The sequence below is a fragment of the Betta splendens genome, chromosome 13, assembly GCF_900634795.4.
Source record: "Betta splendens chromosome 13, fBetSpl5.4, whole genome shotgun sequence".
In the NCBI taxonomy this organism is placed as follows: Eukaryota; Metazoa; Chordata; class Actinopteri; order Anabantiformes; family Osphronemidae; genus Betta; species Betta splendens.
Window position 1 is genome coordinate 19,694,862 of NC_040893.2, and position 25,331 is coordinate 19,720,192.

Genomic DNA, 25,331 nt, shown 5'->3' on the forward strand with positions numbered 1-25,331 from the left:
TCGCTGGTTCTCTTTAGTTTTCTTTAGTTCTCGCTGGTTCTCTCTGGTTTTCTTTAGTTCTCGCTGGTTCTCTTTAGTTCAATCTGGTTCTCTAGTTCACTTTAGTTCTCGCTGGTTCTCTTTAGTTTTCTTTAGTTCTCGCTGGTTCTCTAGTTCTCTTTAGTTCTCGCTGGTTCTCTTTAGTTCTCGCTGGTTCTCTCTGGTTCTCTTTAGTTCTCGCTGGTTCTCTTTAGTTCTCTCTGGTTCTCTAGTTCTCTTTAGTTCTCGCTGGTTCTCTTTAGTTTTCTTTAGTTCTCGCTGGTTCTCTCTGGTTCTCTTTAGTTCTCCGCTGGTTCTTTTAGTCTCTCTGGTTCTCTAGTTCTCTTTAGTTCTCGCTGGTTCTCTTTAGTTTCTTTAGTTCTCTCTGGTTCTCTTTAGTTTTCTTTGGTTCTCGCTGGTTCTCTCTGGTTCTCTTTAGTTCTCGCTGGTTCTCTTTAGTTCTCTCTGGTTCTCTAGTTCTCTTTAGTTCTCGCTGGTTCTCTTTAGTTTTCTTTAGTTCTCTCTGGTTCTCTTTAGTTTTCTTTGGTTCTCGCTGGTTCTCTCTGGTTCTCTTTAGTTCTCGCTGGTTCTCTTTAGTTCTCTCTGGTTCTCTAGTTCTCTTTAGTTCTCGCTGGTTCTCTTTAGTTTTCTTTAGTTCTCGCTGGTTCTCTCTGGTTCTCTTTAGTTCTCGCTGGTTCTCTTTAGTTCTCTCTGGTTCTCTAGTTCTCTTTAGTTTCTCGCTGGTTCTCTTTAGTTTTCTTTAGTTCTCTCTGGTTCTCTTTAGTTTCTTTGGTTCTCGCTGGTTCTCTCTGGTTCTCTTTAGTTCTCGCTGGTTCTCTTTAGTTCTCTCTGGTTCTCTAGTTCTCTTTAGTTCTCGCTGGTTCTCTTTAGTTTTCTTTAGTTCTCTCTGGTTCTCTTTAGTTTTCTTTGGTTCTCGCTGGTTCTCTCTGGTTCTCTTTAGTTCTCGCTGGTTCTCTTTAGTTCTCTCTGGGTTCTCATAGTTCTCTTTAGATTCTCGCTGGTTCTCTTTAGTTTTCTTTAGTTCTCGCTGGTTCTCTCTGGTTCTCTTTAGTTCTCGCTGGTTCTCTTTAGTTCTCTCTGGTTCTCTAGTTCTCTTTAGTTCTCGCTGGTTCTCTTTAGTTTTCTTTAGTTCTCGCTGGTTCTCTAGTTCTCTTTAGTTCTCGCTGGTTCTCTTTAGTTCTCGCTGGTTCTCTCTGGTTCTTTCTGGTTCTCTTTAGTTTTCTTTAGTTCTCTCTGGTTCTCTAGTTCTCTTTTCTTTTGTTCTCTCCGGTTCTCTAGTTCTCTCTGGTTCTCTAGTTCTCTCTGGTTCTCTGGTTCGCTTTAGTTTTCTCTGGTTTTCCAATTTCCTCTTGTTCTCTCTGGTTCTCTAGTTTTTGCTTGTTCTCTCTAGATCTCTTTAGTTCTCTCTGGTTCTCTTGTTCTCTCTGGTTCTCTGGTTCTCTTTAGTTCTCTCTGTTTTTTTCTGGTTCTCTAGTTCTCTTTAGTTCTCGCTGGTTCTCTCTGGTTCTCTTTAGTTCTCTTTAGTTCTCGCTGGTTCTCTCTGGTTTTCTTTAGTTCTCGCTGGTTCTCTTTAGTTCAATCTGGTTCTCTAGTTCTCTTTAGTTCTCGCTGGTTCTCTTTAGTTTTCTTTAGTTCTCACTGGTTCTCTAGTTCTCTTTAGTTCTCGCTGGTTCTCTTTAGTTCTCGCTGGTTCTCTCTGGTTCTTTCTGGTTCTCTTTAGTTTTCTTTAGTTCTCTCTCGTTCTCTAGTTCTCTTTTCTTTTGTTCTCTCCGGTTCTCTAGTTCTCTCTGGTTCTCTAGTTCTCTCTGGTTCTCTGGTTCGCTTTAGTTTTCTCTGGTTTTCCAATTTCCTCTTGTTCTCTCTGGTTGTCTAGTTTTTGCTTGTTCTCTCTAGATTTTTTTAGTTCTCTCTAGTTCTCTCTGGTTCTCTTGTTCTCTAGTTCTCTTTAGTTCTCTCTGTTTTTTCTGGTTCTCTAGTTCTCTTTAGTTCTCTCTGGTTCTCTCTGGTTCTCTTTAGTTCTCTTTAGTTCTCTCTGGTTCTCTCTGGTTCTCTTTAGTTCTCTCTGGTTCTCTCTGGTTCTCTAGTTCTCTGGCTCCCTGGGGCTCGGCTGAGCTCTTTCTGCAGCCCCAGGTTCTGGCTGAGAGCTGCTTTAACGCTCCTTTTTCCAGGGGCCGTTGCTGTTCTGTTTACGTGTTTGCGGCGTTGAATGAGGAGGAAACAGGACGACGTGCTCGGCTGCACGCGCTATGTTTAACGCTGAAGGCCGGTATTTGCATGTTCTGCCTGCTTCAGTTGGATGCTCACCTGGTTCCATCTTGACAATCTTGATGGCTGCCAGCTCCCCGTTCTGCTTGTTGCACGCCTGAAAACACAGAGTGGTTTGAGGATGTGCTGCGTTCTGCTGTGTTTTCATTTGCTCTTTGGAGAATAACACGCTGACCACAGTCTGCAGCGTCGCCCCACTGGGACGCTGCAGACTGACACTGTGACACCAGCGGGTGTCTCTGCACCGAGGAGCCTCTTCTCTTCAACCAGACCAGCGTCGTTACACAATCTGTCACAATCAAAACTACAGCCAGTCTATTTAGAAGAGCAGCTGAATCAAGATCACCTCATTGAAAGTGGGTTAAAGCGGCACGTGTCCAAGCGTGGCCGACATCAGGAGGAGCGAAGCTGAAAGCTGCTTGATGACTGGCTCAGACCCGTTCCTCTCACTTCAGATGATTGAGATGATTTATTTTGCTCAGGTTCTCATGAGTCCACAGGTTGTAACACACTGATCTGTGCACACTCAGTCAGAACACAGCAGCGAGTGGACGCGTCTCCCCCTCCTCAGTAGGAAACAGCCCGTTTCTGCAGTCAGCGAGGACCAAAACCACGGGGAGGGAGCAGTTACCACCAGTTAACGGCCAACGTCAGCGCTTCAGGAGAAAACCTGCAGAAACGCTGCTGATCTGTGGCTCCACTAAAAGCTGTGAGGCGCTGGTGGTTGACGACCAAAGCATCAGCATCTGAGCCCGGAGCTCCTGCATGTGACGAAGGAGGCTGAACGCCTGCAGCTGCAGTGCTGTCACTGCATGTGACGTCTCAGGTGGATCAGCTGAGCATTAACGGCCGCTGAGCTGCAGTTCAGGCAGATCAGCGCTGCTGAAGTTAGCAGGTAAACCTCAACTTTAGGCTCAACTTTAAACATCTCACAACTAGAAACAGTATCAAACAGCGGTGCTCGAAGCGTCTGCGCTCAGCATGAAGCGCTGTAGACGAGTAAAGAGCCTGATATCATCTGCAACCGTGTTTCTCAGAAGCCTGAGTCACATTAGTCATTAGGAAGTAGATCACCTGAACCAGTTCACTTCCAGTTAAACATTCTGGGAAGTTACCAGTCCAGTCGTGTCATGCGTCGACTAAAAGCATGTGTTGGTTCAAGCGAACAATGAGTGTGGAAACACAGCAAAGTGTGTGTGTGTGTGTGTGTGTGTGTGTGTGTGTGTGTGTGTGTGTGTGTGTGTGTGTGTGTGTGTGTGTGTGTGTGTGTCACAGAGGTCACACAGAGGAAACACACCCTGGTGGTAAGTAAACATTCAACAACATTTCCATCTGAACATTTAGTCCAGATATTACATCAGGCTGAGACACCGCGAAGCAGAGAGGAAAATGAAGATTCCTTTCTCAGCTGACCTACGGAGGTCAAAGGTCAGAGACGGTGACTGGAGATTCCACAGAGGAAACGTCATCACAGACCATCCACGAGTTTCTGTCAACAACACGCCCACCAAATGAAAGCAAATGAAAGGCCGAGTGGACAAAGCGCTGATTCTTTAAGCTCAGTCTTTGTACAAATGGGTAGAAATGAAAGTCCGTGCATCAGTTCTACAACCGCGATGCGCTGATACGTTCACACGCCAAATCTAATCAGTCATTAGTGAGGAAACGCATCAGCGGCTTCACGTCTCTGCCTGCGACCCGTTCACACGCAGCTCAGACCCGTTTCAACGTCGAGGACGGAGAGCTCGGCGTTGTGGGGTCAGAGGTCAAAGGTCGGAGGTGAGGAGAACGACGCCACAGACGCCAACACTTCTCCTGTTCACGCGTCGTGACCGCGTGGGTCAGCGCTGGTCCGACGTCCACCGGCTCCGAGCTCAAACACAAACGTCTGTAGATCCAGCAAACAGAACCATGTTCTGATACTGAAGGACTGAAGATCCAGGCCTTCGTGATATAATGTTACTCATCTCATCCGATTTCTTCAGCCAATCATTCTTAACATCATAAGGTGTTAAAGTCCTCACACCTTTGTAGATTAGACGGATGAGGCTCTACATTAAATCCAGCTGCTTCTCTCTTCCTCTTTTTAGGTTACAGATAAATGACTCAGGCGCGTTTTAACGCCCAGATCCACCGAGCTCAGTGTTTCAGCAGAAACCTGACACACTTAACTTGGCTCTGCAGCGACTCTGCTGCTCCTCTGTCTCACTTCTTCATTTTGCGCCTGAGGTTGCACACACCCCAGGTGCAGCCCGCAGCTTCTGAGGCCGCAGCCTGAAACTAGCTGCACCGTGTGGAACAGCTCGAGTGCAGCTTAGTAGCACAAGCCACATCAGATAAGGGGAGTCTGCGTTTTACTGTAAGACGATCCAGACGCGACCAGACGCAGAGCTGCACAGCTTGGGCTCGATTCCCAAACCCGTCCCCACAGCAGGTGAAGCTCAAAGGCTGCAGAGCTGACGTGAGGAGGGGTCCAACAGCAACGGCACCGACGGACCGGGTCTCTGCAGACGCCCGTCTTTACATTATGAGGACGATGGTGAGCTACAGACGCGACAGAGTCAGGGATCCAACAAGAAACCACAACTATGTTCAGTAGCAGGGGAGACGACAAAACACACAACAAAGTCCAATTAAAATCTGAGATGTGGTAGATGATAATTATGATTATGACCACATGATGCAGAACTCAACACATTTATCATTAGCTTCATGACATTTACCACCAGAGAAACCGTATCAGAACCCTAAGGCCCGTCCCAGTTCACCCACAGTGGGACTGGTCACATTCATGGTCCCCAGAGGACGAATCCTGCTCGCTGATCGTCAGACGTTTCTTCGTGTTTTTAAAGTGACGTGGTGCAAATAAGTTTGTCTGAGAGTTCTGTAGTTCTTTAAAAGCTCGGAGGTTGTGTTAACATCCCTGAGGAGTAAAGCTGTTTCACGGGGACAAACCCACTTTGTCTTTGTTTCCTCAGTTATTTTACAGATGTGCTCCGGTGGAGTCTGTGAAGTCTCTACAGCTCAGACATGAAAACGATGCAGTTCCCCAGATGTGTGGACTCGTCCAACAGGTAAAACAGTTCTATTCTTAACACAGTGACACGCGGAGGAAGTTGAACAGAGAACGACACCTCATCAGGCAGAAATGTTGTTTGTTTGCGACAGTAATTATACACCGTAACGTGGCTGCTGGTTCGACCTGAGCCTTCAGACCCTGCAGCTCGCGTTAGCTTCTATATATTATTTAGCTACGTTAGCTGGTGGAACAAAACAACGAACGTCTGACTGCAGACTGGTTCCCACTGACACCACTAACTTATTCTCTAACAACTTCAGAACCAAAAGGAGCCAAAGTTCAGGGACACAGACGGTTCCGTGTCCTGGTGCTGAACCAGAACCCACCGGCCCTCAAGCTCCTCTCTGCAGACCTGCTTCTCAGCGCTGCTGTTCTGCACCGTGACCTCTGCTACAGTGAGTGTGTGGCTGACGTCTGTGATCTGTGTCTCGTAGAGTATGAACATGGGTCCGACTGCATGTGATGCAGAAGCAGCTTAAAGTCTACGAGCTCTGAAGCTGCTTCGGCGTCCACAAACATGCTGCGTCCGTTTGCTTTATTTAACAGGGCCTCATCAGACTGAACTGGACCACAGAGCGTAACCTGACTTTGACTTTGACTTTTCTGCCCGTAGACAGACGTCACGCGTCACTTCTTCCACAGCTTCTCCTTCAAACGCTGATGTTTGTGTGCTAAAGGTCTGGCGGTGCTGGTTCTGAGCCACAACAAGGTTCACTGGAACCAGGTGAAGTGGTCTGCTGCTTAATGCTGACGTGAAATGAAGGTTTGATTTGAACTCCCATCAATGAGTCGAGCCTTTGTTTGTCTACGAGACCAGATAAGATAAGACTCACGCAGCAACAACCACACACCCTCGACTGCATCAACTACAGGTTTCAGGTGTGAGAACAAGGAATGTCGCCATCAGAGGCCGGAACCACAAGCCGCTGGTTCCCTGCTGTGACGACGCCGGACGGGACCGATCACCGTCCACAGGTTTGTTACTGTCTGTCACCACCGCGCTGCAACAAGCATCGAATGTGGAACCGTGAAGAAGCACAACGTCCAACTCCAGAACACAGAGACGCTGGCAGACGGCCAGAGGCTAGTGGGTCTGACTGGAGCTACTGGTCCTGGACTGGTGCTACTGGTACGGTCTGACTGGAGCTACTGGTCCTGGACTGGTGCTACTGGTACGGTCTGACTGTTGCTACTGGTACAGTCTGACTGGTGCTACAGGTACTGGACTGGTGCTACTGGTATACTGGCACTGGGCTGGTGCTACGGGTCCTGGACTAGTGCTACTGGTACCGTCTGACTGGTGCTACTGGTACTGGACTGGTGCTACTGATACGGTCTGATCGGTGCTACTGGTACGGTCTGATTGGTGCTACTGTTACTGGACTGGTGCTACTGGTACGGTCTGACTGGTGCTACTGATACGGTCTGACTGGTGCTACTGGTACAGTCTGACTGGTGCTACTGATACGGTCTGATTGGTTCTACTGGTATACTGGTACTAGACTGGTGCTACTGGTACTGGACTGGTGCCACTGATACAGTCTGATCGGTGCTACTGGTACGGTCTGATTGGTGCTACTGTTACTGGACTGGTGCTACTGTTACTGGACTGGTGCTCCTGGTACTGGACTGGTGCTACTGGTACAGTCTGACTGGTGCTCCTGGTACTGGACTGGTGCTACTGGTATACTGGTACTGGTGCTCCTGGTACTGGACTGGTGCTACTGGTACAGTCTGACTGGTGCTACTGGTACTGGACTGGTGCTACTGTTACTGGACTGGTGCTCCTGGTACAGTCTGACTGGTGCTCCTGGTACTGGACTGGTGCTACTGGTACAGTCTGACTGGTGCTACTGGTACTGGACTGGTGCTACTGGTATACTGGTACTGGGCTGGTGCTACGGGTCCTGGATTAGTGCTACTGGTACCGTCTGACTGGTGCTACTGGTACTGGACTGGTGCTACTGATACGGTCTGATCGGTGCTACTGGTACGGTCTGACTGGTGCTACTGATACGGTCTGACTGGTGCTACTTGTACAGTCTGACTGGTGCTACTGATACGGTCTGATTGGTTCTACTGGTATACTGGTACTAGACTGGTGCTACTGGTACTGGACTGGTTCTACTGGTACTGGACTGGAATCCGTTTCAGTACTGAGCCATGCATGAGTGGATCCTGGACCAAGCATCAGGTGAACTGCTGCTCTAGTCACCGTGACCCGTCTGGACCTAGATCGGTACCAGTGTGAACTAAAGACAGAGTGGCGTCCTGATCCGATCAGCAGCAGCAGCTCAGACAGGTGGAGTCAAACTCCAAAAGGTTCATCAGCTACTGAGAAGAATACTTTCACTTCTTGTAAAACCACTTCCTCCAGCAGGAGCCTGCACTGAAGCTGTGATAACAACGAACCAATGAAACTAAAATAAATCACACCTACATTTCCTCCTAAATGTATCGAGACCGCTTCACAGGCCAGAGAGTCTGACAATGAACTTTAACCTTAAACGAACACATTCAGGCAGATGATCAAGAAATACATGTTGAATTGGGCTGGGAACTCTGAAGCGGAGCCCGACTCTGACCTTGTAAACTTCTCCGTAGGTTCCTCCTCCAACTCTCAGCAGCAGCTCAAAGTCGTCCAGAGGGTTCCTGGTGGAGATGTCCAGAGCTGCCCTGTTTTGGAAGTCCATGTCGAAGCTGTGTCTACGATTCGTCCTGGGTCATGTCACACACACACACACGCACACACACACACACACACACACACACACTCGAAGCCGTGGCCTCCACATGGAGAGGCAGCGTGAATGATGGACTCCGTCCTCGCTCGCTCGGGTGTCGTCGCTGCTCACACACCTTCCTGTTTCTGTTTCTCAGCGTGCTGTCAGCCCTCCCTCCCTCCCTCGGTCGGCCTCTCACGCCTTCCTCTCACATTTTTTCACAGCTCATTTACATAATCCACTTTCCTGTTGGGTGTGTTTGCATATGTATGACAGCTTGAGACTTTTACACAGGTTAAAATGATGATATGATGTGATATGATGATGATGTGCAAGATTACAACTAGAGACTAAAGTGTGTGTGTGTATATGTGTGTGTGTGTGTGTGTGTGTGTGTGTGTGTGTGTGTGTGTGTGTGTGTGTGTGTGTGTGTGTGTGTGTGTGTGTGTGTGTGTGTGTGTGTGTGTGTGTGTGTGTGTGTGTGTGTGTACTTGCACCAAAAAACGTATTTTCCTACCAAAATGAGGATATTTTTGCCGATCCTCACTTCTGTGAAGGTCCGTTTGAGGGTCAAGATGTGATTTTAGGGCTGAGGTTGGAATTGAGTTTTGGTTCAGATTAGAGCAAAGGTTGGACGTCTGCCTTTAGTTATGATGGTGTGTGTGTGTGTGTCTGTCTCAGATATTGGGAACATGCTGCTGAACTTCTGCAGCTGCAGCTGATTATTTGCAGTTCTGCTGTTTGGGGTTTTTAGAGGAGGTTTCAGTCAGTCAGCTCTGCCCCTACTGTGTGTGTGTGTGTGTGTGTGTGTGTGTGTGTGTGTGTGTGTGTGTGTGTGTGTGTGTGTGTGTGTGTGTGTGTAGTCTGCTCTGCAACAACTCACTTGCTTGGAGCTCCCTCTCAGCTTCCTGTTCAGAAGCCTTGGGGCACCCACTGTTACAATGACTTCAGCTGCCACATACTGGATGTGATTAAGTTGATTGGTATTTTCATTTCATCTTATCATTTTTATCTTTTTTCTGTGGCCTCACGGTAAATGAAATTTAACACTAACCAGCAGTAAACTGGTTCTGTTCACACTTGTTTGAAAGTAAAAAAGGAAACAAGCAAAAGAAGAAACCACAGATCAGAAGTTGAAGTCTGAGTTCAAAGGTGGAGCTGAACTAATGAAGTCAACTTGTCTCTAATCATTTCAAGTTCATTAAATGCATTGCAACTATCCTGAGTCTATTGAATCTGAGGGTAGGGTTTTAAACACAAGCAAGGCGCCAAATCAGCACGGAACCAGAACCAGCCAACCGTTTATTTCCTGCAGAGGAAGCGACTGCGCTGCCAGACGAGGTGGATGTTTGCGGCTCAGGCCACAGTTCACAGGACAACGACGCAGAGCTGCTTCATCGCGCTGTCTGACATTCAGTCACTCACTCCTACTGGCACCAAGCAGAGCAGATCGCTCCATGAAGCACAGCTGACCCTGGTCCAGGCCACAGTCCTGGTTCCAGTCAGGACAGACGGCTCTGCTCATGGCACATTATTATAAATATGATGGAGCTGAATGTGTGGCTAATGAATGCTGACACCGTGGTCATCCTGACATTTATGGCCCCACAGAGCTGCTGTTTACACTCTCATATCTGCCACAAACACCCACATGCGACAGACTCTCAACCACAAATAACTGACTTAACCTCAACAGTGTCAGGAGACCCAGAGGCGGTTGTAGGTTAGAGTAATAATAAGTCCTTCCTCTGCTGTCCCCAAATTACCAGAGGGGTGAATATGAACCATCACAGGTCCAAAACCAGACGGTTGCCAATTAGAAGATGAAGCTTTAGAATATTTTGCATGCATCATCACTGAGCTGGGACTCACTGCTGGGAGTCAGAGCAGGATGAAAGCAAAGGGGAGGAAAGAATCCAAAAGACAGGTGAGCGCGTGAACAGGTGTCCGGAAAAGTCTCTGTCACGCGCTGAAGTCAGGGGACAAACCAGGAGTTGTGACGTCACGTGTAGCGATACAAGCGGAACATGCTAATGGCTTAAGGAAACACGTGGTCTTCTGTAAAAATACACTGACACGCTCTGATGAAGTGAGACATAAACGTGGAGAAAGCCGACATTAAAATGACAAAGCTTTGTGTTTCTCACCTGGAACCTGATTCGGAAACAAAGAGACATGTTTCCTCCGCCTTGTACTTTAGAAAGATGTGTCCTACTAGTGCTATTCTACATATTCTACTCAGATTCGAATTCAAAGTGAATATTGTTAATATAGTGTAATATTAAAATTTGTTATTAATATCCGTGTGTCGGTCTGTTTACATGAGACGCCTGCTCCAGTTATTTGGACACATTAAACGTTGTCGCTTCACTGCCCCCCTGTGGCCACAGCGGGAAACTGCAACACCTCCATTCTGACAAACCAACGTCAGAATGCGGCATCCGGTAAACCCCTTCAAAATAAAGTAACCAAAATAAGACATCCGGTTTAGGTCCACATTTTTCTGTATTTCTTTACAGAAGAATTATTTAGGGACAATTATTAGACATGTTTTGCTGTTTGCATCATTTGAAATAAATCCTTTTGCTCATACTGTATTCAGATTTGTTGTTTAGAAATAAATAAATAAGAGCCCACTAGGGCTGAATCACCCAATGACATCACCCCATCACCCAACCACAAAGTGAATGTGTTCACTTCAACTGTCTTTGGTCTTGTTTCTAATATGACATAAAACTATGTAGTTATTAAACTGCTCCGTATGTTACAAACCATCTGACGAAACCTCAAAGTCAGTATTCGGTGCATATTGACATTTTATTAATCCTGATGAAAACATTATCCTTTTTAATGTACTGACCAAATTAAAATACAAATACAGGACATACAATAAAACCCAATAATAATAAATCCCAGTCATTCACAAGTTTTATTTGCAGCTGTAGGTGCTTCTTCTCGTTGCTCATTTTCTTTCCTTCAGCAGTCAGACACAAATAAACTGACCAACAGTGTGAAGTAAACACATAGCACACGTAAACCTCTGCTGAGGGTTGATACTCATACAGTACTCAGTATACAATATTACTTTGGAAATAGAGAGAAAATTCTCATATCCATGACTTTCTACATTTTAAATATAAAAATCCTGAAAATAACATCTCTGCAGTACAATGAGGGTTTGAAGAGGGAGCTGAACTTCTCTTCTCTTGTGGAAGCTTTACAAAAAGCTGCTGCACTGAGGCAGTGAACTGTTACTGAAGTGTTGTGTCTGCCTTTATCTCCACAGGCAGTGTTTTATTTTTATTCTTCTATACTCAAACAAACTTTAATCTCACATAAAATACTTTGTCTCTTCTGAAATAAAATGTTTCTTATTGTCTGCTGTGTCAATCAGTGATCACAGTACTCCACACGCTGATGTTAATGCATGTAAGCCAAAGCACAAGCAATGTTTATGAGTTTTATGAAACGTTTGGCAGTCAGACGGCAGACACAGACAGTTCAATCCACAGTGGAGTACTCTGATTACTGAGCAGCTGCTATTCACATTTGTGTGCTAAACTTAGTGACACACTACTGGGATTTGATTGCTGTGACATCACATTTACACACAATTAAAAACAATACGTCATTGATGGTTCACATGCTTCCATAGACCTGATCTGCTCCAACAGTCTGAACAGGTTGAACCAGACTCACTCAGGTTTGGGTTTGGTCTACTAAGAAAAAGATCTGGACGACCAGACCACTTTTAAGGCTAACTAGGATCAGTTCTGAAACAGGATCAGGTCTTTGCCAAACCGGCTGCGTAACCACATGGCTCTCAGTGGTCCAGATCTGGTTTCCTCATTCGAGTCTGAAGAAGTTGAACCCAATTCAGACCTCTAGGATTAAATCAGGTCTGGATTCAAGTGTCTTTGTTATTTTTACTGTAAACTCGGTTTGTGCTTTTATCTCATCTGACAGGTTCGGCTATTCAGAGACTTTGACCCGAAAAGTGACGCGACCTTGAAACTTGTCCCGGTCGTCATCATTACGCAGGTTGGTTCCCTCAAGTTTACAGTCGACCACCAGCTCTGCGTTTAAATCCTCCTTCCTTAACATCAACTTGATGGCAACCAGAGGCTGAACATAGGCAGCCTGTAAAAGAGAGACAGAAACAGAGAGGGATTCATGCAGATTGATGGGAAGGTCGTGAAAGGACTGTACTTCTAAACTACAGAGGAACAACTTGGGATGAAGGTCTCCTCCCTGTCATACATGGAAATGATGATGGTTTGCTTTTATGGCACTTATTGGTTTTCTATCTATGATAGTATCCATTTGTGTTGTGGAATATATGACGGTTTGACTTTTACTGAACTATTCCACATTAAAAGCCCCTCCAGAGTCAGAATAGACTGAGGTCAGTCTCCACCCAGTCTGGAAGGTGGCAGGTGAATACACGCGGAACAATGAGAGCAGGTCACGCCTGACCTGACATCTTAATATGTTACTGCGCAGACAGCAGTTAGCTTAGTTCAGTTCCTAAAACCTAATGAATTAATTAACAGCATTTACTTACATGAAGCTTCTTTCCATAGTACGGAAAATACATTTTATCCAGATGACCTTCTTTTGGAAAATAGTGCACCGCTAGTGGAGTGTCTCCCTGTCAGACATGGAGACAGACGTGATGTCATCAGCACAGGTGACCCATAAACAACAGCAGCGGTGGCTTCATGTGTGTTTGTGCTACCTTGACTGTGCAGTTGATATAAGGATCCCCTCGCGGCTTCAGTCCAACCACCTGTAGAAAAACACAGGTCTTAGCATAAACCCATGGAGTCATATCGTTCAGCTGCACCTGGTCCCAATCAAAGCAATCACTGACCCGATTCATCTTGATGATGATACAGGGTCTCCCCTCAGCGTATCCAAACGTGGCATCATTTAAACCCGAGCACTGACTGAGCACGCTGCGTTTGAACTGGCAAACCTTCTTGGTGGCTTCATCGTCCTGTTCTGTGTACTCTCCCACCAAACACAGGTCGTTCTGCTCCTGAACACTGTCGTTATACGCTGCACAACGAAAACGGAGCAATCAGTCCAATCCCTGAGAGCCCTCACCTTTCATTACACTTCAAGCATTTACTCATTGTGTCTGGAGACCATTTAATGTTGTTAGTATTGGCCTGGTCTGCTGAACAGGAACCATCAATGCTCATTAAGACCCCATTAAAGAGAGAGAAAAATACCTGTGAACAGAACATCTGTCACATCCCAAAGAACTAGATTCTTTTAAACGTCTGAGTTTTTAAAGCTAATAATCTTAATAATAATAATAATAATGGGTTAAGTTATATGGGGTAAGTATGTAATGTTTGACCTTTTATGAAATGTATGTTTTAATTTCTATGTTAAAAGTCATCAGCTTTGTTGCTACAGCTGTTAACGTACATGTTAACAGCTACATACACAACTATAATGACCACGTTATTAAAAAAAGGAAACAGGAACAAACATGTCTCTGTTCGACAACATTCAGCAGACTGGAGAGAGGCTGAGGCGTTAACCCTTCGTGGGTGAACTCACGCTGCAGCAGCTCGTGCAGTTGTTCAGTGTATTTATTGTAATTTGTCACATCACTGCGGTTGAAAATGATTTCAGCTGCATGAGGTCGAATCACCAAACCTGCAACAGAACAAATCATCAGTAATGGTAAGTGATCATTGTGACACCAGAGGAACAGGCCCAGGTGAAATTACCTGGATTGGCCACTCGGTCCTGATGTCGGGGCACGTTCTCATCCAGAGTCTGTAGCATCACCCACATGGTGAGAGCAAACATTCCCGCCAGAAATCCATAAAAGACAAGGTAGAAGAGGAAGATGAGACCTGCAGGAGATCACGTGAAATGCCTTTATTTCAACAAATAAATCATCTTAAAAAAAACATCCTTTTTAACATTTTCTGGAGGATTTACAGTCGGAAAAGACCTGCCAAGACATGTTCAGGGGAACCAAACCCCTCAGGTCTGTGCTGTTAGTGAGACACAGGCTAAATATAAACACACAGAAATATCTGTAGCTTCGCTGCAGCAGAGGGTTCTGGGTAGCTAGAATGTGCTGACGCCGACTCTGGGCGTGTGTGTGTGTGTGTGTGTGTGTGTGTGTGTGTGTGTGTGGGTGTCTGTTACAGTATCTCAGTTTATGCCAGAAACAGATTTTAGGAGTCAGACACATTATACTGACAGCAGCTGTGTGTGTGTGTGTGTGTGTGTGTGTGTGTGTGTGTGTGTGTGTGTGTTACACATGTTCAGGTGAAGTACAACAAACCGAACTTGACTCCTGCACATGTTCATGCACCTCATACTGTTTGTTTTAAGCTGTGAGACAATTAGTATTTTTATAATAAAAAGAGCCTGTGATTTATTTGTGATGTGGCTTTTTCTCCAATTTCGACCCTTATTGTCACATGATGCAGCTCCTCTTTGCTCTTTCACTACACATGTCTAAAATAATCCAACCATGTTGTTGCACAAGCGGTTTCAGAGTTTGGAGAAATTCTGATTCGATTCTGAACACTCAGTACAACTGGATCAGTGTGCTGGGCCCTCCAGTAGAACCCAGTCACCAGCATCACAGCCTGGGCCTGTCTCTTGACTTCCTCACATTCAAGATACCAGTAAAAAACAATACACTAGATTTTAGCACAGAATCGGGCCAGAAATGTCACTTCCATTACAGCTCTTACACACCCAGGTTCTGCAGGGCCTTGTTCTTGGCCCACTTTCCTTTGACCCTCTTTATATCAGTAAAATGAGATGAATCCACAGATCCCTGTTCTCATCTTGACTAGTGCAGCATCCTGGTACCAGGAACCACCTGCAGCAATAGCACAGCCAGCTCCTGCAGCTGCACGCCTTGGTTTGTCTCATCACTGAGGCCCTGTGATGGCGGATCGGGCCCAGCGAGTGGCTTCACTCCCAGTACAGAACCAGTGAACGCCAATGCACTGTCATCAGACGACCGAATGACTGAATGCGGAATGAAGCCCTGCTGAGGACTCAGATGGAGGATGCTCACGTCCAATACACACAGCAGTAAATGATGCTGAACGGGCTCCGTGGACGCCCGCAGTGATGTGTGTTTCTATGATGTGTCCAGACATCAAGTGTCCTAACAATCGGTGACTGTGCTAATTTATAACGTGTACGGTTCCAATCGGCTCGGTTCGAGTCGGAGAATGTGCAGTGAGTCATATGCAGGACCTGGCTCTGTGGACGCGCTGCCGTCTTACCCCAGCTGCTGGCGGTTCGGCCCAGAAACTCTCCGGTTCCTGGGTTGTAAATAAAATCCTTCCAGGACTCCTTCTTCTCCTCCTTTTTCTCCTCCTTTCCCTCTTTCTTTTCCTCCTTCTTTTTCTCCTTTCTCGGCTCCTCCTTTTTATTTTCGTTCTCCGCCTTCACTTCCCCCTTCGTCTCCTCGCTGGGCTCCTGGTTCTGCTCCTGGTTCTGCTCCTGGTTCTGCTCCTGGTTCTGCTCCTGTGGGGTGGACGGCATAGTGGCTCAGTGGGTCGGGTACTGATCCGAGCTAATCAAAACCGAGCAGGCAAACAGCCGCGTTAAACCGATCACACATGCGCGCGCAAGTACGCGCACGCACACACACACAAGTCTATACACACACGAACTGCTGCAGAACTCAGCGCATGCGCAATAGAAAAGGGCTGGGGGTCTGTGGAAAGATGCTGTGTGAAACCAGTGATGGAAAAATGTATCTATACAAAAACCAGATGTGACAAAGATGAAAGACTGATTCATGAATGAGATTATCAATATAAAACAAGGCAATAACACGTTGTTGGATCAACTGAATGTAAAGTATACACTAATAAATCATCAAAGTGAAATTATGTAAGCACACCAGAGCCGACGGCTAGTCACGTGACCACCAGACCAAGACGTCATTGGGTGAAGAGTCACGGTTGGCGCGTTGACGGCACACACACAAAAGGAACGCACGTGAGGAGGAAGAGGGGAAACGAGGAGATGCTCAGACGAGTGTGGCTTTAGGTAATGGAGTGTGTCCTGCGGGTAACGGAATAAAAACCCTCATGTTAATTATCCGTCACTGTGTCTTGTATTCATTATCATGTGAACTCCTTCTCTCTCATCACTGACATCATGTCAAGTCATGATGTCATCACTATGTTAAAGTACAGATACATAAGTGCTTAAGCCTTTGTTTCCTGTGAAAGCAATAAAATGAATTAACTTGGTGCTGCCTGTCCCTCCCTCTCTCCTCTCTCCTCTTCCATCAGCAGGGGGAGGAGTCAGGGGATGCTGTCAGGTTGCCGTGGTTTCAGCCTCTCCGTTCTTGTGGCGATGGTCGTCGGAGATGGGTGTGTAGCTGTGATTTTTTTCAGCTGTAAGGGTTTATGACAGGAGGACGGAGGACAAGACACGAGGGAGGAGACACGGAGCGAGAAAGGGGACAGAAGCAAGGAGGTGTTGAAGGGTGGAAGCGGATTAATGTCTCTGCAGCGAGGCATCTTTTCCTCTGTGTTGCAGAAATCTGAGGGTGACAAGAAGCTGCATCTCTCCATCATCTGTTCTTCATCTCCCCTTCTTCCTCACTACACCGTTGTTTTGTGCACACGGACAAATGAAGGAGGGAAGGGGACTATAAAGGAGGGAAGGAAGGAGTGAAGGAGACAGTGAAAAACGATAAAAGCAGACTGTGACAGGAGGATGGAGGCAATCTAAGACCTTGCAGGTCCTCTTGTAAGTCTCCTTCACCTTCTGTAGTGGTTCACATATATTTATTCATTAGGTCAGTGACACCTTTCCTGTTTGTCTGTTGCAAATGAATGTGTTGATAAAGTTTACTTAAATCAGCCCTTCACACCTGTTTCTATTTCAGTGAAATCAGAAATAGATGGACGCCATCTTGGATAACACATTAGAAAAAAAATACTTTATTTAAACCAAGCTCTTATTGTGAAGGAATTGCTGAATGTATCTATCCTGCAGCAGGTCAAAGGTCACACAGGAAGCGCTTCTGCATCAGATTTTCGAACCTGGCATTCTGTCTTTGGAATTAATTTTGGTGACTAAGCAGCAGCTGAAATGTCTTTAACTCTCAATCATCAGGCAAAAACTCAATAAACATTACAGGATCAGACAAAACCAAAACCAACCAAATCTATTAAATATCAGTTCTTTATATTATCAGTTATGGCAGAGAGTGAGACTGTGAACTGTGATTCAGAAGTTTTCAGCAGTCAAGAAATTGAGTTCAGAGAGTTTTTTATCAAACGAACCTGGATAAAAATAACTCAGTCACAGAGTTAATTATAGAACAGTTGCTTCACGTTTGTTTTTAGCTGTAACATTAAAAGGTTTGCTTGAAATTCAGCTGCGAGAGAGGAAATATAATAAAATCATATTCTGATGGTAGATGAGACATAATATAGCAAGAATATTGTAAAATACAGAATGATAATAAATACCAGGGAGCAGATGTGATGGTTAAAGACAAAGTCTGCAGAGATTCATCAAAATCATCTCCAAATGACCTGATGCAGGACAGTGACCATCAGTAAGTGAGGAACTGAACCTTCACACCTCCTGGTGGATCAGGTTAGTGTGTGAAAGCAACATTGTGAAGTAGTTTGGGTGGAGACAACTTAATACTATTTAGCCTAATGGAGAAGAAGATGTGCAGAACAATGGTGTCATGTTGGTGGATGGATGGAGGAGAGCTGATGTGTGCAGTGGATGAAGCAGCTGCTCTGCACACACAGAGCAGACGACCCACTCCACCATCTGAGCCAGAACCAGAACTGGACGGGAGCTGGCTCCCCAGAGAGGAGCTGGGAGGAGCTCTAGAACCTCTAGGAACCAGTAGTAGTTTACAAGCGTCCGTCGTCCTGACAGAGGCTTCACCAGTAGGTTCACGGGTAAACAGAGCGGTCACCTCACCTGCATTTGCTTGCATTTTGTCTGTCACTAAAACAGTCCAGAGCTGTAAATACAGCCATGAAGACGACAGCACTAATTTGTTCAGATATGTCTGAGCTTTTAAAAAGAAGAATTTGTGACTGCAGATGGTACAACCCATATTTTATGCTGCAGTTCAACCTATATGAGGACTGTTCTGGGCCAGATTCATAGTCTCGGCCACAGAAAAAGGTCACACTTATAGTGTGTAAAGACCCATCGACTGTACGGCTTTACAGTAAGGAAGGAGGTGAGGAATGTTACGAGTGGGGGGAGGCTGTCACCCTCCTCTCCTCACACAGATACAGGAAGCATTACATCATTCTCCCCTGAGAGATGCTGCTGTTGCTAGGTAACCGCCAGCTGACTCCCTGATCCATTTTTAGACAAAGAGGAAGAGACAGGATGGGGGGGGGGGGATGACTGCACAATAAGAAAAAAGGCAAATAATGATGTGAGGTGCGTCTGAGTCAAACCAGTCTGCACTCGTATCATAGTGATGAGGTGCACGTCTGAATGGGCTCCAGTAAAATGTTCAGCTGCTTCAGTGTTGTTCTGTTCCTGTGCTTTGAATGAAGGTTGATTTTGATGTGCGTGCGTGTGTGTGTGCGTGTGTGCGTGTGTGCGAGTCTGTGTGCGTGTGAGTGTGCGTGCGTGTGTGTGCGTGTGAGTGTGTGTGTGTGTGTGTGTGCGTGCGTGCGTGCGTGCGTGCCTTTGTGTGTGTGTGCGTGTGTGCATGTGTGTGTGTGCGTTTGAGTGTGCGTGCGTGCGTGCATGCATGCGTGCGTGTTAAGCCTTGGGTTAGGGTTCAGCTCCTGGATCTCTTGCTAGTTAAGTCAAGGATTCTGGATTTAAGAGTAAGTAAATAGCATAAAAACTTGTCTCTTCATTTAGTTCAGTACACAAAAGGTCGGGTTTACATTATTTTGTACGGTCTCAGACTCAGGTTTTCAGCTTGTTCGCTCACACAGAGAGCATGTGTGATCTGACTGTGACCGCTGTGACCTTTGCCTTTTCTTCCAGGACTGACAGAGTCATGGCGTCTCAGGACAACACGTCCACCTTCAGGAGGTTTTTTCAGTATGTGGAGGACAGCGGACTTCGAACCTATGATGGTTTGGTTATTCAAAATGCCTCCGATATTTCCAGGGAGAGCGACCGCATGCGTAACCAAGCGAACTGGGCCTATCTGCAGGAAAAACACCAGAAGAAGAGACGCCAGGAAGAAGCCATCAAGAGGTAGAGAATACAAACGCTGGAACCATGTTGTGACCGTTGTCCCCTGAAGATCTGCCGTGCTTTTATTTTGAAATGTAGATATCATCTGTGGTGGTCTGCAAATTTAGAGATTATTTATGTCGGGGGACTAGCAGAGCACACAAGATGATTAATTACAGGACAAAACATTAGACATTCAACAAACAGACAATAGAGAGATTTACTCTTAGTTTAGACAGAAGCAGTCGCTAACATGTAATGCTTTTTGTCGTTTATTTCACATAAAACACTTGTGATTAAATCGCATCATTGCACTTGTTCAGCTCAGTTTTCATGGAAAACTTTCAGATGTTTCATTGGTTGATGGCTCTGTCAGTGTAGTAACACCTATTCTCCTGGCTCGTACAGAATTGGTGAAGACGTTGCTATGGCAACCGAGGGGGCATACTCCGGGAAACACTTCAGGATGGGTTTCATGACCATGCCTGCGCCACAGGATCGGCTGCCTCCGCCCAGCCAGGGCTTCACCGTACGATCCCAGTCCCTGCACTCGGTGGGCGGAGGCGACGACGACTCCAACCCCGGCCGGAGACAGCCCCCACCCAAACCCAAGAGAGACCCCAACACCAAGCTCAGCAGCAGCTCCGAGACGGTGGATGGGGGCTCTGGCTTCACGAAGAGCGACCAGCAAGAGACCAAAGAGACATCGGAGCAGGCAGAAGGTGAGAACGTTGCAGAAGCCCAGTGCAGATCAGAGGAGGAACTGAGTCCTGCATGAACGCGTGCTGCATGTTTACTGTGGCTCCTGGTCTGTAGCCTGGTATCAGACGTGTACAAGCAGTAGACGTGCAGGCAGTTTACCATCGTGTCTCTACATCCACCTGCAGGGCGATGTCACCACATCACCGAGGACAACAAACGGATGCCCCCACCGAAGCCCAAGAGGAACCCAAACACCCAGCTCAGCACCTCCTTTGACGAGTCCTACATCCGTAACCATGGCAACAGGAAGTCTTCCCTGCGATGGGACAAGTCTTCTTCTCAGAGTCAGAGCCCGGCATCCAGAGATACGGACGACGAGGAGCCGGTCTACATCGAGATGGTGGGAAACATCCTGCGAGAGCTGAGAGGTCAGGACGGCGCGGAGGACGACCAGAGCGAGGCTGTGTACGAGGAGATGAAGTACCCCATGCTGGAGGACTTCCTCCAGGACACGCACGCCGCCATCATGGACCCCGAGGCCTGGCTGTCCCGCGAGTCCCTCTGCGACATCCCTGCTCCGTTCCCCAACCTGCTGACTCACCGCCCCCCGCTGCTCGTCTTCCCCCCCGCCCCCGCCCAGTGCTCCCCCAACTCTGACGAGTCTCCGCTCACGCCCCTGGACGTCACGCGCCTGCCCATGTTGGACAACGTGTCCTACAGCAAAGGCGGCGGCGCAGAGCCCCCTCCCAGCTCCACCCACCACCGCAAGGAGCGCGACCGAGACAAAGAGCGGGACACGCACACCATCACGGCGTCCGGCCGCTCCTCAGCTCCACCTCTGCCCTCCAACCTCTACAAGTCCTCTGGGGCCGCCCACGGCGGGCACGGCTACCCCCGCAGCCAGTCGGCGTGCCCGTCCCCCGTCAGCATGGGCCGAGCCCTGACTCCGCTGAGCCTGAAGAGGCCGCCGCCCTACGACGTCCTCATGGCCGGAGGAAGCATGCCCCGCTCTTCATCCTCCTCCTCGTCATCCTCGCACAGGGCAGGAGAGAGTGGGGCTAAGCTCAGCAGCTCCTCCTCCACCCATGGATCCATGCAGAACGTGTCCACGCGGTCACAGACTCCAACGAGCCCACTGGATGAACTCAACAGCCTGTTTGCTTCAGGCAGACAGATGACAAAGAGAGGTTCAGGAGGCAAGAAGACCCGAGAGGCTGAAGGTGAGGATGAGGATGGAGGAGCAGGGAGGGAGCGGCTACATCCTACTGACAGGTGGCATTCAGGCCACATCGCTGGGTCTGGTCTGAGTGAGTCTGAGTGAGTTCGACTGCGTTTGAGTCTGAGTGAGTCTGAGTGAGTCTGAGTGAGTCTGAGTCTGACTGAGTCTGTCTAAGTCTGACTGAGTCTGAGTGAGTCTGAGTGAGTCTGAGTCTGAGTGAGTCTGAGTGAGTCCGAGTGAGTCTGAGTGAGTCCGAGTGAGTCTGACTGAGTCTGAGTGAGTCTGACTGAGTCTGAGTGAGTCCGAGTGAGTCTGAGTGAGTCTGAGTGAGTCCGACTGAGTCTGTCTAAGTCTGACTGAGTCCGAGTGAGTCTGACTGAGTCTGAGTGAGTCTGACTGAGTCTGAGTGAGTCTGAGTGAGTCCGACTGAGTCTGTCTAAGTCTGACTGAGTCCGAGTGAGTCTGACTGAGTCTGAGTGAGTCTGACTGAGTCTGAGTGAGTCTGAGTGAGTCCGACTGAGTCTGTCTAAGTCTGACTGAGTCCGAGTGAGTCTGAGTTAGTCTGACTGAGTCTGACTGAGTCTGAGTGAGTCTGAGTGAGTCCGACTGAGTCTGTCTAAGTCTGACTGAGTCCGAGTGAGTCTGAGTTAGTCTGACTGAGTCTGACTGAGTCTGAGTCTGCTTCTCTCTGTGTTATGTTGTTGCAGGTGACTGCAGGTCTCTGCCCAGACATGACAGTAAAGACCGGAGCGGCCAGTCCAGTCCGGCCTCCAGCAGGAAGGGGCGGTCGTCCGTCAGCCCCACCATGATGTTATCTGGAGGAGGTGAGGCCCCACGCGGCCGTGTCCAGGGTTCTGGGCGCCCACCAGCTGACCGCCCGCTCTCTCTCTTCTCTGCAGAGTCCAAGTCCGTGTGTAAACTGGGCCGCTCGGCCTCCACGTCGGGCGTGCCTCCACCCGGCGGGACGGCGCAGCACCACCTGCACGAGCTGCATCACCCCGTCCTCAGTCAGGTAGCGCCCGCCCGCCCCCGTCTGTGTGTCGATGCAGGAGCCGCCTCCACAGCAGAGCTGCAGGGCAGTGAATAGCCTCAAACACAGAGCCAGAGGCGGCTCTGTAGTTCTCTGTTTATCTTAAATGTCTTTTATATAATGTGCAACAGTGATACCAGTAATACTAACAGTAAACTAACACTGACAGGGTCCACGTGGAGCAGCATCAAACATTAGAGTGTCATCGTAACCTTTAACCCATCTCTTTCTATCCACTCCATCTTAAACTCGCTGACAGACGTCAAACTTTGTATTTGTTGGTTTCGTTTCCCTGTGTTTTGTGCAGAGAACAGAGCAGTTTATAAAAACATATTCAGTGGTCAGCAGTTGTTTTCATTGGTTTTATTAATACTGGGAGTGAGGCGTTCAGGGTCTCCATATTATCACACACTATTTGGTAAATAGGGATTTAAGACAGTAAAAAAGACCAACGTAAAACAGATTTTTACTTTTACTTCTGCTCTGCAGCTCCTCAACCCTAAACCTCAACCTGCTGCATGAATTCTGTTCCTTCGTTGTTTATGGAACCACTCCTTCAGCCTCTGAGTCACTGTAGAATCATAAAGATCTTCCTTCTGTAAATGTAAATGTTGCACTGACAAATGAAAGCATGAGAATAGAATTTGGTCAAAAATCTGCTACATCCAGAAATAAAAAAAGTACAGTTATCTGAAAGCTTCACATTCACATCTGTACGAAATAAAGTGCAGTCTGACCTCCCACTGTGTGTTTGTCTGTCTGTGTGTGTCTGTGTCCGTGTGTGTGTGTGTGTGTGTGTGTGTGTGTGTCTGTCTGTTTGTGTGTCCGTCCGTCCGTCCGTCTGTACTGTGTGTGTGTGTGTGTGTGTGTGTGTGTGTGTGTGTGTGTGTGTGTGTCTGTCTGTCTGTCTGTCCGTCCGTCCGTCCGTCCACCCGTCCGTCCGTCAGTCTCTCCGTCTGTCAGACAGAGTCTGTGTGACGTAGACATGTTGACGTCTGGCTCACGTCTGGCTGTGTCTGTGTCCAGATGCCGTGGATCTGCGGTGACTCCACTATGATGGAGATGATCGAGAAGAAAAGAGTTTTATGTCGTGAAATCAAGGCTCGCCAGCGCCCAGAGAAGAACCTGTGTAAACAGGACAGCATGCCCATCCTGCCGAGCTGGAAGAGGAAACAGCCGCCGCCGTACTCGGCTCCGCCCACCGGCCCAGTCTCTGGACAGGCCGCCACCGTGTTCTGGGACACCGCCATCTGAAGCCGAGCATGACTCACTGGACCGTGGAGCTCAGACCTGAAGGCTCCTCTGGAACGAGAGCCAGTAACACGTGGACCTTCCTCGTCTGGCAGCATGTCATTTAAAAGGTGGTGATGATGAAACGATGGATGACAGGAAGTGAACTGGACGGTTTCTGGAGTCAGTGAAGTTTGATCAGTGTGACTCCGGCTTTAACCTAATGAGGCCTCAGATCATGTCACATGAGGTTTGAGCCCAGATACAACAGAAATTATTCAAGCCAAGAAATAAATGTCTCAAATTCAAATCTCAAATCTCAAATTTTGATTTCAATCACAAGAAAAATAAAAATGAAGCCAACTTATATTAAAACTATCAGTTAGTTAATGCACTAATAATCAAGAGCGTTTGTATGTGAAGGTTTTTATGGGTGATTAAATGTGTGGAAATAAAAAAGACGTGAGCATTTTGCTAATGGTCACATTGACCTGTGACGTGACCTCAGATGTCACACTAATAAAAAGCTGATAAACACATTCATCTTTAATCTTTAATTTAACGTAATTAAAAATGTTTTCACTTCAGTTTATACGGAGCACAAACGTCTGGTTTTACACAAACACTGTGCAGCGTTGTCGACTGGAGGGAGGAGCGGCTACAAGTCGTGTCTCTTTGTTATTTTTCTATATTACTGTCGAAGACTGAGATGTTTTTTAAGTTGTTTTGTGTAGCAGAATGCTGTAAAAAGAAAAAAATTATATATCTTCTGTGTAAAAAAAGACTAAATCTATCATGAAACACGTTTTTATATTTAAAGAGGATCTGTCACGTTTGACTGTGTGGAGAAAACGTGATTTTTTTTTATATTGAATAATCTTTATGATGCTAAAAACCTATTTTAAAAAGAGACTATTTTGTTGTGTTGTTGGTTGGTTTGATCTTGTTTAGTGTTCAGGAACCACACTGATATTCGGTCCAGATTGAATCCAGACAAACTCGTTTGACTGTAAAATCACCTTCAGACTAGTTTTTAGTCACAAACACACTCACGTCCTGTTTATGAGGTTCTCACACGTGAGCCTGATTCGTCAGGTTATTTAAAGAGTCGTCACTGTCCAGGTCACCAGTCGTTTGTGTTGCTTAATATTGAAATGTTAAGTGTCCATAGTGTCACAGGTTGTTTGTAATGTGAAGTGTATGAGATATAATCTGAAGGTTTCAGAGTCTGACTGACAGAAAACAGACCAAATGTTCTAAAATGACACCAAATATTATATTTTCTATTTTTATGTTGTTTAATTCATCAACGTTCTAAAACAATCAGTTATGATGTTTCCATGAAGCCCTGCTGCAGAATATTCAGTCTGTACACAGTGATTTAACACTGACGGTCAGTCAAAGGTATCAGTCACTGTTTACACATTAACACGAACATTCAGTCACTTGGTTTGTCTGAGTTTGTCTCCACATGAACTGATCAGATTTGATCTGTTTCATGTGTTTAGAGGGTGAAACAAGACGATACAAAAAGTAACCAAAACATTTATATTTAGTCGTTTGTCAGAAGCTGAATTCAGAAAAACTGAACATGAGGCGACGCGGGTCACAGCTGATAACAAGTAAAACCAACAGACACTGTGGCGCCAGGTGTGAATCTCCTGAAGCTGTAACGAGTGAAAACCAGTTTTTTGCTGATGATGTGGGTGAAGTGATGTCTGATGGAAAATGAGTGGAAACAAAAATAAACTCATGTAACAGCTCGTGATTTGTTTGGTTGTTGTCTGTAACTGTAACCGCTCACTGAAGGAGGAGCTGCGCAGGTGTGAACACATGAGTCAC

General features: G+C 46.8%; 3 protein-coding genes across 9 annotated transcripts in view; 1 reads left to right on the forward strand and 2 right to left on the reverse strand.

The window, feature by feature from the left end:
- The window catches only part of LOC114867483 (mitogen-activated protein kinase kinase kinase kinase 5-like), a 21,330-nt gene extending 13,081 nt beyond the window's left edge, over positions 1-8,249 (reverse strand). For 2 of the 3 annotated variants that reach the window (XM_055514179.1, XM_029170152.3), the window contains exons 1-2: positions 7,969-8,248; positions 2,344-2,401 (exon numbers count right to left, since the gene is read on the reverse strand). In XM_055514179.1, coding sequence (XP_055370154.1) covers positions 2,344-2,401; positions 7,969-8,076 — 166 coding nt within the window. In that variant the 5' untranslated portion in view covers positions 8,077-8,248. Of the gene's footprint in view, positions 1-2,343; positions 2,402-7,968 lie in introns of all 3 variants that reach the window. The other variant, XM_029170153.3, reaches the window with a different exon arrangement.
- Positions 8,250-10,904: 2,655 nt separating this feature from the next.
- On the reverse strand, positions 10,905-15,782 carry LOC114868473 (sodium/potassium-transporting ATPase subunit beta-3-like). The gene is made up of 7 exons (XM_029172093.3): positions 15,387-15,782; positions 13,854-13,982; positions 13,681-13,779; positions 12,980-13,167; positions 12,845-12,895; positions 12,671-12,757; positions 10,905-12,246 (listed from the first exon to the last, which is right to left on the reverse strand). Exons 1-7 carry the CDS (start codon positions 15,646-15,648, stop codon positions 12,079-12,081), a joined length of 984 nt encoding a protein of 327 aa, XP_029027926.1. The 5' UTR covers positions 15,649-15,782; the 3' UTR covers positions 10,905-12,078.
- A 627-nt stretch (positions 15,783-16,409) lies between these two features.
- Positions 16,410-25,257, forward strand: nyap2a (neuronal tyrosine-phosphorylated phosphoinositide-3-kinase adaptor 2a). 5 transcript variants are annotated; one of them, XM_055514194.1, is made up of 7 exons: positions 16,410-16,490; positions 16,660-16,872; positions 19,114-19,329; positions 19,717-20,030; positions 20,196-21,230; positions 21,937-22,241; positions 23,286-25,257. In XM_055514194.1, the coding sequence occupies exons 3-7, from the start codon at positions 19,127-19,129 to the stop codon at positions 23,511-23,513; spliced, it is 2,085 nt and encodes a 694-aa protein (XP_055370169.1). In that variant the 5' UTR covers positions 16,410-16,490; positions 16,660-16,872; positions 19,114-19,126; the 3' UTR covers positions 23,514-25,257. The 5 variants fall into 5 exon arrangements, with proteins under 5 accessions (XP_055370169.1, XP_029026966.1, XP_029026967.1 ...); XM_029171134.3 differs by having other exon boundaries at positions 16,419-16,872; positions 21,937-22,053; positions 22,129-22,241; XM_029171135.3 differs by lacking the exons at positions 16,410-16,490; positions 16,660-16,872 and having other exon boundaries at positions 19,114-19,205; positions 19,286-19,329; positions 21,937-22,053; positions 22,129-22,241.
- The last annotated feature ends 74 nt before the right edge of the window (positions 25,258-25,331 follow it).